The 16,797-nt window shown below is 47.1% G+C and overlaps 2 protein-coding genes across 6 annotated transcripts in view; one reads left to right on the forward strand and one right to left on the reverse strand.

The window, feature by feature from the left end:
• LOC1281447 (ankyrin-repeat and fibronectin type III domain-containing 1) overlaps positions 1-16,797 on the reverse strand; it is a 108,138-nt gene that overhangs the window by 76,500 nt on the left and 14,841 nt on the right. For 4 of the 5 annotated variants that reach the window (XM_061647909.1, XM_061647913.1, XM_061647910.1 and 1 more), the window contains exon 2: positions 14,820-15,434. In XM_061647909.1, the coding sequence (XP_061503893.1) occupies positions 14,820-14,932 (113 nt within the window). In that variant the 5' untranslated portion in view covers positions 14,933-15,434. The remainder of the gene's footprint in view (positions 1-14,819; positions 15,435-16,797) is intronic. The other variant, XM_061647912.1, reaches the window with a different exon arrangement.
• Positions 3,992-5,410, forward strand: LOC4577320 (uncharacterized). The gene is made up of 2 exons (XM_061647101.1): positions 3,992-5,150; positions 5,234-5,410. The coding sequence occupies exon 1, from the start codon at positions 4,001-4,003 to the stop codon at positions 5,120-5,122; it is 1,122 nt and encodes a 373-aa protein (XP_061503085.1). The 5' UTR covers positions 3,992-4,000; the 3' UTR covers positions 5,123-5,150; positions 5,234-5,410.

Raw genomic sequence — 16,797 nt, forward strand, 5'->3', positions numbered from 1 at the left:
CTGCAATACTTTGACTACAAAGCTGTGATGGCTTATTTATTTCTTCTTCATTTGTCGTATGGATAAGAACAAAGCACAGTGAGGATTAACAATTTCCTGCTAGTTAAGTCTAATCCATTCTTAAGCCAATGTACGTGTGCACATTATCCATGTACTTAGCAGCAGCTTGGCAGCACAAATCTCTGTCGGATATAGTGAGCCAAATTCCCCTTGCTTAATACCTGTCTACATAACGGAACATAATCATTTTATGCTACGAAGAGCACGAGCCTTTAGGCTCCAGATCGACCTCTGTATGTTTGTAACAGCTTTGTTGTGCATGCCCTGCCTTTAGTGCTCCAACAACGAGACAAAGAACCTAATGCTCGAACCTTCATGAAGATCGATCGTCTGCCTTTGCTAGCCGGAAGAGATACGTTCATCAATCAGACCACGCGCGGAAGGTGCTTCCCATTCCCATTCGTCGCGATTTCACCCATTACAATGCATTCAAGGCAAAAAAAAACACACACACACACCTGAAGCACAAAACAACCAGCTAGGGAGGAAAATGTCGCCCCCGTCACTGAAGAATGCTGGTAAAAAGTGAACTTCGTCAATTACGGGACGACAATTTGGGTAGGAAATGGAGCTTAAAACATTTGGACCCCGGCGTCTACTTCGGGCATGGAACGAGCCCACGTCAGTTCCAATGTAGCAAAGTGACAACATTCGCGTAAAATGGATATGTTGTGCTTGTGTGTGTGGCTGTGAAACGACGCCAGAACAGTATAGGCGCAAGGGGAAGGATACACTTTCTTTTTTTGGCCAAAAAGCACCCTACCAAACCAGCTCTGCCGTACCTTCCGAGGTTGACAGAGTGTACATTAGGGGTCTATTAGCTTGGAACGGTGTCTGTATTCTTTTTCCACCATCATCGTCAAGTTTACGGCTTGTCGCAACGGTGGACATTTGACAGCGGACGCCAGCAGACGGTCGTCGCCGCACTCATCTGCTAATGGTTTGAATTTTGGATTCGTTTGTGCCCCCTTGACATTGAGGTTATTGAAGAAAATTGACGAAATCTACTTTGGCTCTGTTATTCTCTTAGCGTTGGTGTTTTTGTGTTGTGTTGTCCCCAAAAAAAAAAAATGCTACAGAAATAGCACGTTGTTAGTGAAGAAAAGCCGATGCAAATGGTGGTGCTTGACGGCGGCAGCGCAATGAAGAGACTAATATAGGCACGAAATAAAGTACGAGACGACAAAAATGCAAAAGATGCCTGCTCTGTACATCTTCTTCTTCTTCTTTGGCTCAACAACCAATGTCGGTCAAGGCCTGCCTGCCTGTACCCACTTGTGGGCTTGGCTTTCAGTGACTAATTGATTCCCCCCCCATAGCAGGATAGTCTGTCCTACGTATGGCGGCGCGGTCTATTTGGGGATTGAACCCATGACGGGTATGTTGTTAAGTCGTACGAGTTGACGACTGTACTACGAGACCGACTAACTAAGCTCTGTACATAAATTTGCCTAAATGTATGCAATTTGGCCAAATGAACGCCTGAAGGTATGCAATGCGCAGGGTAAAATTATGCTATTAATTCTTTTTTGCTGTGGTGAAACAACCCAAATAACGTTTCAACGTGAATAAAGACCATCTGAAAACATGCTTTTACCTCTTGACAGCTCCAAAGTTTGTTTTTTCTTTAATCCGCTTTGGCGCATCCTTTTCGATCAACATTGCAATCGCATTATTTCAAACGCATACTCAAACAGCGATGCGAATCGTGCCATCACAAACCCTTTTTGTTATGTTTGTGCAGATATTTGCTCGACCGGCATGCTTAAGTAATCGGCCACCGGAAACGAGATGTTTGACAGCTCGTTTCATTTTCCATTAATACACATTCGCCGTGTGCAGCCGTGAGTGGTTGTAGTGGGTGTAGTATCGCCTGATCGCCGGTGAACCGTAAAGATGTCGCTCTACACCAACCGGTGGTGCACACACCTTTCAACGGTGGCCGGAAAGGTTCAGCGGCGTCAAATTAATACAGCGCTCTGCTAAAATAGCAGATGGAGCCTCAGCCTTTGAAGTGTGAATTTAACAGATTTCTCGTACCGTATTTCGTTTGATCCTTTCGCTACGAGTTACCGGTTTCCGAAAGCAGCGACAGTGCCAGGCACATTTCGATCCCGGGGCGGGTTTTAATCTTCTACCTCGTGACTAATTGATTGCTTTTTCATATTGCTCCGGTTAAATAAATGAAAGGTTCAACCGTGAGGCAAGCAGTAGTAGAGCAACTCCTGGTGGAACGATTCCAGCAAACGATGTTCTCGGTAAACTCATTCCATGGGATCTATTTCCGTTTATTGAAAGATTCTCACCAAATGGTGTGAGGAAATGAAATGAGTGTTAGCACAGAAAGGTTTATAGTTTACTTTTAATTAACAAAAACATGTGCTAACCCGTACTTTTACTCTCAAGAGATGCTTTAAAATAGTTGCTAACGACAAAACTTTGCTAGATTCTCAATCCAATAGTGTTTGAGTGGCATTACGCGATAGCTTTGAATATTCAGTACATGTGCGTATCGAACAAATCTAATTGATGTTGCGGAGTTGAAACAATCAATACGATTGTTGTTGATGCAGTTAGCTGTTTACACACACTCAACCGCCAATCACCACCCATCCACCTTGGCCAGTGCTCGGTACCACAACTCACAGTGTGCGACCTACACACTTTGCTCCGAATGTCTACCGTTTGCTATTGCCAGTACGTACCAGGGGGAATAATGAGGACGACAGTTTGACGCCACCAGAACCACCAGGACGCTGTGCCCACGTAGTGCTGTCGGTTGCCCAGGACCATCATCATCCGCTGGATGGTGCAATCTAGCATGCGACCACATTATGGTAACGAACATGAACAGGCGCGATCTGCACAAACATCAGCCACGGGGCTGGCTGGCGTAGTGTACGCGAACACATCACATCAGTCTCCCGGGCAACCCCGTCGGGCTGCGTTTCACGGCCCCCAAAGCCACGTGCGGTCGATAGTCGCGACAGCCGCTATCATTTTGACAGCGTTCCTTACCTCGCTATTCACTCTCTCTCTCACTCTTTGGCATTATCTATCTCATTCTCTCTGATAGTCAGCATCCTTCGACATTCGTCAAGCTCCCGTAACAACGCGTAGCTCCATGTAGCAACGGGCAATGTTTACTTAGTCCCTTGCCACCCCCCTTTCTAGTGCCATATGTACGATCTGTACGAAGAATCGTGGCCTGGCAGGCACGAGCGCCTAAGGACGTTCATAGCATTTCTTTCCGTTTGTATGTGTGTGTGTGTGTGTGTATGCCACTCTCTGCTGGTCGCTTTTGCTGGCCGCACTCGTGCCCATCCGTTGCCATCAAAGTACGAATGATGAGGCACTTGTGCTATCGCCGGGAGGGATGTCGTTTTTCTTTCCCGGGTCTGTAATTTTCCAGACTAGCCCGGTCTACCCCGAAGGATGAAGTAACCGGAAATTTTATCCACACACTCTCACACACGCTTACATCGATCAAGTGTTCTATCCACATGGGGTTTCGCAGAAACGGTAGACATTGAGAAAGAGAGTGTGTATGTGTGTGTGCAAAAGAGAAGGAAAAGCGAGAAAGAGAGACTTGCCATATCTTTTCACCGATTTGGATGAAATTGCAAATAGACGGGAAGATCCCCCACATGGTGATTTGATTTCGACGAAACACTGCGGGACGCTTCTTCTCCCGTCGGGGAGGAGTTTGGAGAGGAATCCGTACGATGTCTTGATTCCGGTTGATGACAAATAATGAGCGGTTCGATGGAAACAACTGCGGGCAACATATTTTTTTATTGCCTTCGCACAACAACTTTCTCTGTTTTTGCAGATAGATAATTTAAGCACAGATCACATGGCTTATTTCATTCCTCACTTTTCAATACACTTTCTTAATGGCATCATCTAGTAAGCACTGGAGCTCATAACTCTCGGTTGGATGGCACTGCTGACACTTGTCACTTCCCTCAATCTAGTTTCCACAGACACCAGACGAGCGCTCGGCTTCAATGTTTCCCAGTTTGGTGGTGAGCAGCTATCTTTTGGGTCAGCTAATTACGTTTATAAATTCCCTACAATGAGTAAGTTGCCCTATTCGAACGATGAGCGCCACTATCGGAATCAGCTTTTGTGTGAGCGATTGCAACAGCAGCAGCAGCAGCAGCATCTGCACCATTACAACCGCCCCAGAGGAACGCCCGAGGAGCGGGATAGCGCGAATGAAGATGGCGTACCGCCCGCCATCATGCAGCAGCGCACGACGATGGCCCGCTACCCGGAGCTGGTGAGACGCACGCAAGGTCGTGGCCGACCCCGCCAGGACCATCCTATCTACACGCTCTCGCATCCCGGCGGCGACGGTATCGAGACGGACGGTGACATTGACGATACGCTGTCGGAGTTTGCGGGCGGCTGGTATACGCCGCGCCTTCGCCGCTCCTCCCGGCCCTCCTCGATGCGTGCCTCCACGATGAAGAAGCTGAACGAATGGCTCGACGCTTACCAGCAGGAGCGGGGCAAAGGTCGCAGCATGACCGACCTGCGCCTTGCCGGGTACGGTTCCAGCGAGGAGGATGAAAACCTGCGGGCGCCAAGGGATTTTTTAGACGCCGGGAAACCCAACGACTTGCAGCAGGAAGGTGAAACATTGAACAAAGAGCCAGTGGAAACCAAACCCCAGGAATCGGAGCCACCGGAGATGCAGGAAGTCACTGCGCCGCAAACCCCCAGCAAGACAAGCACGAACGATGCTGGATACGGATGGGTCGGCAAGCTGTTGTCGATGTTGCTGCACCTTGCCGAGCTGCTGCTGCCGATAACGCTCCAGATGCTGACGTTCCTGAAGAGCCACACGAAAACGGCCCTGCTGTACCTTTGGGGCCGCTTCGTTCAACCGTTCGTTGCGGACGGTTCGCCGGCAAGGAACGATGCAATGGCGACCGTTGTGCTGCTGCTCGTGCTGCCACTGATCGCCGTGCTGGGAGTAGCGTATGGGGCGATTTGCATACTTTACTGGTTGAATCGATTGCTGCTGATTGAACCGAATCGTCTCCAAATCTAGGTTTTTGCTCTTTGTCGAGTTCTTATCGGTAAGCATAGAAATTCCACTGCATAGTTTGGGGTTTACACTTCCATGAAAATGACACTCATCGCCCATTTTATTCTATTCTAGGTCGTAAGACATCTTCGTAGGAATATTGAAAATGGAACCCCCGAAGCTTTGGAGCACAATCGACGGTTAATGCAGACTGAAAATACCGTCTTTTACATGAGTAAGAGCTTTAACCAGTTCCTAGACGAAATGGGCGAAATAAATAATTCCTTTCCATCAAATGGCGAAGCAAACTAACAGTAATGTTTGTCTGAAAAAATGCAAATATTGTTGTTGTTCGGCTCTCGAAAAGCTATTCTACCGTGCTCTTCGCCCTACCAATCAACACTTTGGACGTCCCCAAAGCGGGCGGCCAAATCCGGTATGTTGTTTTCTTTTCCTCCGATTCTGCCCATACGTACACAGTAGCGCTTTTCTTTTCCCTTGCCAATGTGTGCAAGCGCACACAGGCCCCCAAACGATGGAGGAAAAATGGGATCGGTCGCAGTGTTGTCTGAAGGCAAACAACACACAGGACTTCTTCTCGCGCGTCGTTCGAGAGGGTGTCGTCAACGCGCTGGAAGTTATGTGTGTATTTGCCAAGCGTCAGAACGGAAAGCACATGACACGTCCGCGCACGGGCCTGCTCAAACTGCTACATGGCGCTCCACTACACACTCTCTTTCTATCGCTCAACCACTCATGGAATATGGAGAGCGCAAATCCACTCTGTGTCATCTTGCGCGCAAATCCTTCTTGGCCTTCGCGCAAAACCGGGAGCGCCTATCGAGCCCCGTATCCCCGTTCCCCCGCGTTCGTTATGCCCTGCTCCATTGGGTTGTTTGTTGTGCCAGAAGAGAAAGCGATACACGAGTGTGTTTGATAGTGGCCACCCCGAGTGCCGGCAAACATTGAATTGAAGTTTAAGAAGCTCACATAATCCTATGTAAACCATTTCGAGCACCGTTTGCTTTCCATGGCGCTTGTGGTGATGGTGGTGGTGGTGCCCCGTGAAATCGGCTTCCTTAAGACTGTTTTGAGGCTGTTGCTTTGCCTTTGCACCGTTCACATTTCCCCCTCTCTCTCTCTCTCTCTCTAACCCCAAATACATGGCATGCACGGTTCACCGATTTCGGGAAACAGTAACGAAAAGGGCGGCTGTGTTTAGACGATTCATTGCTAAACCATTTCTGACCTTTCGTAATGTGTTTATTTTTGTATCAATGGCAAAAAAGCCCTTTCGCCTCGTGGTTCTGTTTGCTCGATGGGAAAACCCACCTCCAGCGGCAACTCTTTGATGGATTGTCCCATGCCGTAGCTTAAAAGGATACACGCGTGAAGGTAGAGCGTACTTTTGTTTCGCGGAAGTTGGGCTGTACAAATGAAAAAAAAAGGATCAAAGTGTTGTTGTTTGCCTCATAGCTGGATGATGAGCAACTTCTACTGTAATAGATTTGAAATACATCATCCAATCCGAAAAGAATGTAAAAGATTTCGATAATACTAGCCACAAGTTGGAAGCAATTTATTCGCCAACTACTCGCCTGTCAAGTGGGTTAAAACTATTTATCACGATTCAATTTACTACCCAAACAAACCCAATTTGCACACTTCACAGGGTAAGCTTTTGCATCGAACAACTTGTCATCTTCAAGCTAGTTACACTTTAAATTTACCATCATAACTGCCTCGGTTCAGCAGTAAATCGTGCGAAGAAACTTGGTGCGAGGTAAGGCAGAAAACCAAACCCACAAGCGAGAGGAGAGCGTTATGCCATAGAAGTGTCAACAGCAGAAACACGTCCATAAACTGGGCCAACCAATCATGAACCATCCATTTCCATAATCGTTCTGTAAAAACCAATCAAAACTTCAATCCGGCCGGTTAACTCGGTGCTGCACCGGCAATGGCAATGATTCGCCCTTCGTTCACCACTCAATTCGACTGCAGAAGGGTACCGGAACGGCATCGGGATTAAGAACGGCAGCAGCAGCAGCAGCAGCAGCAGTAGCATGCACAATCGTATAGCATTTGTCCATGACTCAGCAACTGGTAAATATTTCTCGCCAATCATGGCGCCACACTTCCTTCGCCCAATACCCTCCTGCGCCTTGCGAAAAAACTTTTTCTTCAGCAAACAGTAGTGCAGTAAGTTCCATTGCCATTGCAAAGCAAAAATGAAGCGAATAAAAAAGGGCTAGTTTGTTATTCGCTTCATTTTTGTGTGTGCCTGCCTCGACTCTCTGCGCGAAGTGCAACAAACAAAACTTGCGTCTCATGCGCGCAAGAGACTGCGCTACCATCCACCATCTATTCGATCGAACATTGCGTGATGGAAAATGCGAACCACTTTTACACCCATCGGGTTTTTTGTGTGTTTGTTTTGGGAGCGTGTTTATACGCAGATACTTGCAGACGGACTGTGCCGTACGCAGCAGCGTGCGCGAAAGAAAAACTATCGCGCCAACTACCAGGCGCGTCCATTGGGTTCTGGCACATTCCGCATGCGATACGAAAGTTGTTTGTTGGTGCTGTGTGTTTGTTTTATATTCATTCTCCTTTCGGCAGCATTGCTGGGGCTGGACCATATATTTTTGATGGCTTTATTTGTTCATGGTCCCTGTCCAATGCACAGCTCATTGGCGCTTATTGTGACGATGTTTTGACGTTGAAAAACATCATAATTTGTGCGATTCGTTGCTCAAACTAAAGTTTCTAGTATTTAATGTGCACTTAAATCGTATATGGGTATGTTTAGCGCCGGCAACTCAACTCCCTTAGCTAAATAAACACCTAATCCTAATTAACTGTTCAAAAATTAAATTCACCTATCCAATTGACAAATGCCCTATCGTTGCGCACGTGTATGCTAATTAATCGAGCTGTTGCAATAATTTACATTGTAAACCCACTCCGCTCCAACACCGCCGCGCCGCGAATCGAACGATAATTACTCATGTGCTGAACGATGAGAACCAGCGGAGAAGTGGGCGACGGGGCAAGTGAACAGAAAAGAAATGAGCTCGAGTAAATCCTTCTCGAGGCCCAGTACAACCGGTGGGCAGAGCTAATTAGTTTCCCACCTTCCGGGCTGGATTGATGCTGAAATGATGCTGAACGGTGAAATTTGAATATTCTGCACTTATTGCAAAATTTAAAACATAATGAATTGTGGGTGGGTGGGTGTGGGATGGAATTTCCGCACACACACACACACGGGTCTAATCAATTATAAATACGCAACGGAAAGCTCTTCACTTGTGTTTGGAGGATGCCTTACAGCGTATTATTTCAGTACGGTATCCACGTTGATGTGTATGAATAATGTTCATAATTTAAAGACTTTAAAACCATGGCAAAATGGTGTATTGTTGTCTTAATTGGTATCGTGCGTCAATGTGTCCTAAAAGGTGATGTTTTAAGGAAGAAGCAAACAGAAAGGCTATTGTATTGGAGAAGCATTTTTAAACGTACATAACAAACATCATCATCCAACGTTTAAAAAGACGATCCAATTTACTAATTTTTGTCTCCAAGTAGGCGATCCCTGCCAACCCAATTAGCTGGCAAGTCACATCATACAAAATGTCAGCGCCTGCTACAGCGGCAAAATGATTGACATCGTGGAAAGCTTTGAGCACCGAAACGGGCGCATCTTTCTCATTACATTTACCGTCCGAAAATCGTTAAAATTCAAACATTTTCCAGCACATCTCCCAAACCCACAAATAATATCCAAACACTTACTTACTGGCAAACGGTGCAATAAAAGCGCAAATCTAACGAGCGATGCTGAGAGTTTATTTTCAATATCGGGAAGAGTAATCTGCCCGAACCATCTTTTTTAACCACTAGCCCGTGAAGGGTTTATATTTTTAACGAATCCTTTCCTAACGGGGGCACCGCTTTTGGGGCCCCAGCCACCAGCCCCCTCAAAACCAAGATCCTTTTCATTCAATTGAACAATCGATTTTCCCTTTCGCAGAGAGCAACTTCAATTTCATCTTTAAGCTTACCGTTCCATCGATCATGCGTTTCCGTGAATCGGCCACGATTCGGAAAAGTCTAGCCCCTAGCCCCTTCGATTTGATTGCACCGTGGGAAAGAAATCTCCATTAACGAGGAAATGGAAGCTCTCTCTCTGGTGGAACGTGATAAAAAAGTAAAGTAAAAGGCGAACGAAAAGACATTTTCATTGACCATAAGTTAAGTTGCTTAGGGGTAAAATGGGCCGAAGGAGGGAACAGACCATTTATCGGGTACATCAGGCATCGGGCAGTTCCCATTTTTGGGTTGGGTATGAAACGTTTCGAAACCCCTCCAAACCGCAGCTCGCCATCACGTCCCATGGAGCTCAATGTTCGATTGAATTAATGTCCGGAAGGCAGCCCGAAACCGAACGGAAGAAAGTTGCTCCCCCTCCTTCCCCCTCACTCCCCCTCAAAAAGGGACAGGTCAATTTGAAGTCAAATCAAAAGCGCTTTTCATCTTGCGTTCGTAGGAGTGTTTCAAGTTTTCCGGTATGGATGGAAAATCTCCGTAAGCCTCCGTTGCCATCCTTTCCATCCTGGGGGTTTTTCGGGTTGCTGTAACGGAAGGGTTTGTGAAAACATAATCAAATGGTGCCCCTCTTCTCTCTTTCCCCCTTTAAGCTCGTTCATTAATTCATTTCCATCGCTTGTGGCTTTCCTTATCCCCCCCCCCTCCTCTCCTCAACCACCATTCCAAAACCATCTGTGCATTGTGTTAATTTTGAGTACAGCAACCATTCAATTATCAACGAGCACAGCACCGTTGTCCCCGAGACACGATGGCAATGGCACCGGTTCCAAGGTTTACATTCCCGGTCTACATGGCGATCGTGCCACGCATCGTTGTGTCGTCCCATGTATCGTTGTAATTATTTCCGATTATCTTCCGACCTTTCCAGCCGGCCTTCGGAAGTGTTTTTTTTGTTTCCTGCCCTGTGGATGGTCAGTATGCGGCAATGCCATTAACGCTGGGCAGCCTTTCAAAACGCAGCGCCCATGTTGTTCGGCTTTTGATTGGGTAAACGGGTGTAATCCGCCTTCGAGCCATCCTGGTCTGCATCTGCAGGAGGCGGAAAGGGAAAATTGCAAATGTATGTTTAACAACGAGCACGAGCACATTTGCGCAGAGAACAGCGTTGGCCATGGTTGATGCCCAGCGTGACATTTCACCTTGGTGACACGCACACGCACCGTCAGCAATGTCGACGTGAGAGAGCGAGAGAGCGAGAGAGCGAGAGAGAGCGAGAGCGAAAGAGAGAGTGTGAAATCGTGTCGAGCAGTGCACGTATCGGATACACGTTTTGGTTGGGTTAGGTGGTGTTGCTGCCACTCGAACAACAGCAGCCCAGCACGGCGTGGTGTACTATGCGCCCTTGTTTTGTACCATCCACACTGCAGCGATAAACTGTGTGCAGTGTGCAGTGCAACTTCCTTTCTGCATCTAGTGGCATCGCCCGGCACGACAGATTACGGACGACGACGACGACGACGGTGGCGCCGAGATTTATTGCACCGACCGTATAAAGTTTCTTTCGATGTTTTGCCGTCCACTTAGTGTGCAACTTCGATGTCTTTGGTCGAGTTTCCTATATTCCAAGCGTCATCAAGCTTTATCGAGCTGAATAAGTGATCACAGAGTGTGGGAGGGGGGGGGGGAGAGGGCTCGGGCCGGGATCGGGTACGCGTGGAAAGGACCGAGTTGCCCGTATCAATTCCGTTTGATTTATTGTAAATGTAACCCACAAATAGGAACTCCAGCCAACTTTGCCGATGGTGTATGGTGTCGTTGGGCAAGAAGGTAAACATAACCGCAGCAGAGTAGACAGAGCGAGGGAAGAAGAATGGGGATTGGAAAGTTGTTAGGTGGTGGTGATGGTGGTGAAGGTACTGGAATTGATTTTGCTTCAACATTTTATTGGTGGAAACTATAATGAAACGAATTGTCAGCAAACGATGACGATAGATTACGGTGACACTTACGTTGTTCAATTATTTACCCTAGTTCAATGTACGACGGTGTTGAAGAGGCATTTCGATCGGAAGGAAAAGTGTCAAAGGACAATTTCAAGACGGGATGAGTGGAGAAATATGATAACGCCAGTTTGCGCAATAAAATATTGTTTACAAAGCATTTCCATCTCAATTATCGATTTGTATGGGTTTAAAACCCTTCTTTTGTGGTGAGAATTGCATACTTTAAGGCGTTATTTCATTCATCTATTTATTCAATCGACTACTTTGTAAAATGTATTATACTCTTAGGGAAACTCTATGTAATCTTTATGGGAAAATTAATAAGCAATTAGTACATCAATTAGTACACAGCGCTTGTCTAACGCTTGAATTGAATACTGCCAATGGTAAAGGAAAAGTATACCAATTTTCCTAAAATGCCATTGCTTCCGAGTAACTAAATCACTGCCCTACCCACTGCCGAGTCGAGTGCTCTGGCATTTGGAGGATTCGCAGAAACAATGCCACCATTAACTCTCCTCAAATGTCTGTCTTTAAATCTAAATGAATTGATTTGATCTCCATCTCCCTCTCCCCCCCCCCTCTCTCTCTCTCTCTCTCTCTCTCTCTCTCTCTCTCTCTCTCTCTCTCTCTCTCTCGCGCTTTATCTCAATCGCTCACTTTCCCCCACATTCGCTCGAATCGGTAACTTTAATGTAAACTAATCATTGGCTTAGAAGAAAGAAACCATTCCTCCCCCCGGGCCAATTTACTCCAGCAACCAGACACATGCATCGCACCGTGTGAAGAAAATTTATTGCACATTGAGTGAAAAATCTTGCTCCGGGAATCTGCTCACTGCGCAAGCCATCATTCAACATGTCTCACATGTCTCGCCTCTGGCCAAGCAGATGCGTGTATATAGATCTGGGAATTGGACGATTGAGAGAAAGGGGAGAGAAAAACGAATGGTAATTTGTATAATGTTGTTTTTGCTTTTACTTTCCTCTCCATGCCGCCTTTCCCCGCGGCCCGTTGGCTCCGGTTACTTCCCCGAGCGCACTATCGTGGACACCTTCGGCAGTCGCCCAAATTCGGCTGGCCTTGAAAGTTGAACAGGCGCGACACATTAGGGCCGGATGCGGAAGGCGCGCAAAAGATGTAAATTAATCAAAGCCTCATTAGTGTTTAAAACATCCCGAGGGTAAAATTCATCAGGCCTTTGTGCCAGATGTTCTCGCGGGGGTTTGCTAGGATAACATTATAGCGTATTATCGATGTGGCAAACATAAAAACACAAAACAGCTGAATACGCAGCTGGTTGCTGTGAGGAGGAGAGCCTACCTTTCAGGCGCTTTCGCAACCACTTTCGTTCTGTCGCATTCGTAACGTAACATAATAATAGTAATTCATTAATCTGCTCTATATTCTGTCTGCACTCGTAAAGTACGAAAAGTTAGCTAATTATTTAGCCCCTTTTGCTCATCGAAAGGCTTTTACTACACCACGCGGCACAAGAAAACGACTCCAGTCCAGTTAGTCATAACGGTCATTTTTTTCGCTTCGAGCTAATATTTCCCGTTCCCCGTTGCTCAGCCGCACGCCACCGCAACGAGGCAGCCATGATAAATGGCCTCCTTATGGGTACGTGAGCAAAATCTGCAAATGTTAAAACGTGGGGGAACAATCCGGAAATTATACTATCAACACCCGAAAGCCCGGAAAAATGGTTCTTGTTCAGGACCGAACGGAAAAAGACCAAACCAAAAATGCCGCCCAAACAAAACGCGTGTATTACCCGGTAGCTCGTAAGTATTCTCGTCGGGCTTCCGAAACGCTTACCCCGTTCAGCACATCAATTTCCTTCACCACCACCATCGGCGGCCATTTGGGGAAAGGACGCCATGTGTATCCCGATGGACGGCCGTTGGGGCTTGTCTTTCCTGTGCACGGATATCTCGAAGAAAACCTCTCCGAAACACTCCTCGAACATCCCCCCTTAATGCCACCGTGCGCAAAGGTTAATTCTATTCCGACGCTACCCGGGATCATGGCTGCCTTGGGGGGGGAGGTGGCTGCTGACGTGCCTGGAAATATGATTGAAATAATCCGCGACGCGACGCGGCGATATTGCTGTATGCTGCCGTTAGTGGGTGACAAACTCACAGGGAACACACAAACCGTTCGCACGAGTGCGGCCCGTTGTTTCTGTGTGCATTACAATGTTACTACCACAGGCATTAAGGCCCCGAACGACACCTAACACCTAACAGGGGGGCTCCTTTGCACTCGCGATAAGAAGCTGCAATAAATTATGCGAGCTTACATATGGCAGGTTACCAGCCAGGCAGCCAGTCTCGTGCTTGCACCTGGCTGGGAGGCAAACTCTTGCTGGAAGTGGATCCTACCAAAGGGGAAAGGTATGTGTGTGTGGGTGTGTGTGTGTGTGTGTGTGTGTGTGTGTGTGTGTGTGTGTGTGTGTGTGTGTGTGTTTGTGTTGAATTGTAATCGAAGCGTGTTCACCATATGCGCTATGCTAATGCGGTCGCTAAATAATGGCTTGACAGGCGCCGGGAGGCAGGAACTATGAGGGACTTGTGTAGTTGCATGTAGTTAAGTCGATGATGTATCGTGTTGGTTGTTGTGGTTGGGAGTAGCAAGAGGTTGACTTTTGGCCTTTTCAGCGCTATCAAAACCTTAAATTTTGACCTCCTCCAAAAATACCTTGTACACATTACACTGCACCTTGTAACTTCCTTTCGAGCTGGAGGAAGTTTAGTGAACTCCAACAACCGGAAAAGACGGGTTTTTTTTTAAAATGATCCATCGGTTTAAATGTTCGTGTTTACCCTTTCTTCACCTGCCAAGGTCATCGAGCGGGAGGGTTGTTGCTTGGGTTGCTGTCAGAAAACTTCCCAAAATGTCTTACCAAAAACCCTAAAGTGATTGACTGCTGGGCGATGTGTATGTGTGTAAGCTGCCCTTTTCAATCGCCATCGATCGATCGACCCGCCAAACGCGGTTAAGCAGCGTGGAATGTTGTTCTCGCGGAGAGGGGGGGGGGATTATATTTTCTCTTGCTTGCAAGTCCCTTCCCCCTCTATTCTGTCTTCTGCAAACGACCAACCAACGTTATCAAGGTTTTTGGGAACCGTGCGCTTCCGAACGACATGCTTCCCGGAAGGATTCGACTGCGCGAATGCTGGGGCGGATAATCATAACCTTATTATTCACTGCCAGGTGGTATCGAACCCGTTTGCGAACATAGTAAACCCAGAGTAGCAATGAAATGAGCTGGCCTTCCGGCAGGGGGGCTTTTTTGCGATTCATGTGTTCCGTTTTTGGGGGTTTCAGATTCAATCTACCCATCAGTGTCCTTGGAGCTGAGCCCCAACAACCGGGCTCATGCAGATGCAAATGAAGTTCATTTAGGGTGAATCGCAGCAACCGTCTGCCTTGACCCGCTGCAGCTAACGAGCTTAATTGGAGCTGGATACTGGAAAAAGGTGCAACGCTCAAATAACGGAAACCTTCCTAGAAGATTGCACTCCCAACAGAGCTCAACAGATATAGCTGGAGAGTGATACGAGAGTAGTAGGCTTGGATTTACTAATTCCCCCAATTTGAGCATCCAAACAATCCAAACACCCATTTACATCGAATCCTCCTGGACGACTACTTACAGTTTGTCCTTCCGCTGCTGGCGCTTCTTCTTGAACGCCTTCTTGACGCGCAGCAGCAGAAAGGCGGCCCGGTCAATGCTCAGCGAACTCTTCCGCGGCGGCACCTCGTCCATGGTGGCGTCTGGCGGGCCACCGGGTGGATCCCCACGCACGCAGGCACCCAGCGAATTCACGATTTCTGCCTCGTCCGTTTACCGTTGCCGTGTAGAAATTCCGTCCAGGCCCGCTCGTTTGCCCCTACTGCGCCTCCGGGCCACACTAACACGCACATATACAAACACACCCACACACGCACACACACACGTTTGACGGTCAATTCACTGCCATCCACCACTGCCTGATGTTGCCATCGTGGTCCTGTGCTGGCGCTGGTCGATCAAATAATGTGGCGCGGAATCATTTTTCACACACCCGGTTACCCTCACGCGCGCACACACACACGCCACCTCACCGACCGAGTGGGCCACCAGGTGACGGGGCCTTCCGCAACGACTTAATCACACACTTTTGCCCATCGTTTTGCGGCACATTTCTTCTCTTCCAGCCGAATGATCCCGTACACTAATCGTTCTTTAATTGTAAATCCACTACCTTAGGGAGGGGATAAGCTTCCTGCTAGAAAGAGAGAAACAGAGAGAGATAAAGAAACAAACCAAAAACAAGGATAAACGGGTAGCGATGACGCGCAGAATGGCTGATCCGATTGCGGCCAACCCGATTATTCTGACATTTTCAACACCCTCCGATGCGACTTTAATTACGGGTAAGCGCTTCGGTATCTCTGCTGACTGACTTGCCGGGAGAAGGTTCACCGTTTCGCGGTACACCAGTGAGTTTCGCTATATGTTCACACACTCACACTCTCTCACACACACACATACACATGGTATCGATGTTCTTCGCCATCGCAACGCCCGCTCGCAACGTTGTTGAGTCATTTTCCAACGCTTGCCACGGATCGGCTTTCCATCGCCGGTTCGATCGAATTTCGTGTGCGGCGTGTAGTATAACTTTCAGGCGCCGGTATGTGCCAGCTTGCGAATACGGGGCGAACTATTCTGCAAATAGAAATGGAAAAAATAGGTAAGATAAATATACCAACCACACACACATATATGTATTGCAAGTATGGAGCGCATGAAAAACGGTGAAACGATTATGCGAATGTCATTAATTTTGCCAGAGTTTGGTCTGGTGAAACATCATCGCCCTGCTGGAATACATGGAATACAAATTTTCCCTGCCCTGCTCGTTCTCGCTCGTGCAGCCCCATCATTTGTACACTTCTCGAAGGGGGGGGGGGGGGGCGGGTGCGATTTGAATAAATTGATGAAAATTAATGCTGCTGCTGAGTCTGGAAGCACCTGGCTAAATTTAGCCTGCGGCACCATTGGCACACACAAGAGACAAGGAAATCAAGCGTTGGCAAGCGCGTTGGCAAGCAGGTATAGCGTAACATAAGAACCCATAGAATGAGAGTTAATGGGAGAAATTATAGCGCGTTTTGGCTAGATGGCTTCATTTCGAAAGTTTTTCAAAGTTCTTTTTATGCTAAGAAAGTGAGGTCATTTACGTAGAATAAAAAATCCATTTACTTTTTTCTTGCTTTTAAGGCTTTCAGGAGGACATCTTGTGATTGTCCTTTTAAAAAAAAATCCAAAATTATTATAAAGTTTATTCCTGTTCTTCTTTAAGTTCCTCTTCCTTTCCTTGGGCTCTTCTAAACATCCATATTCACCTTAAACAAACATATGCATCGGGCGGTCCCGTGGTACAGTCGTCGTATTCAGAAGGTTCACCTTAACTGTCCTCAATGTCATGTCAATTGCATACCTTTAGGCAAATGAGCTAACAACGCCTGCACTGTATGTTATCTGTAAAATCAATTGCTTTTTATCTCTTGAATTTAGTTGTAAACTCAACGCATATCTCTATCAAAACTTTCTAACAAGCTTGTGTCGTGAGTATAGTTTGCTGA

Source organism: Anopheles gambiae, chromosome 2, assembly GCF_943734735.2.
Source record: "Anopheles gambiae chromosome 2, idAnoGambNW_F1_1, whole genome shotgun sequence".
NCBI classification, from domain to species: Eukaryota; Metazoa; Arthropoda; class Insecta; order Diptera; family Culicidae; genus Anopheles; species Anopheles gambiae.

What these genes read in the sequence shown, in the direction of transcription:
- LOC4577320 (XM_061647101.1), top strand. Translation starts at nt 4,001, where the DNA reads ATGGCACTGCTGACACTTGTCACTTCCCTCAATCTAGTTTCCACAGAC.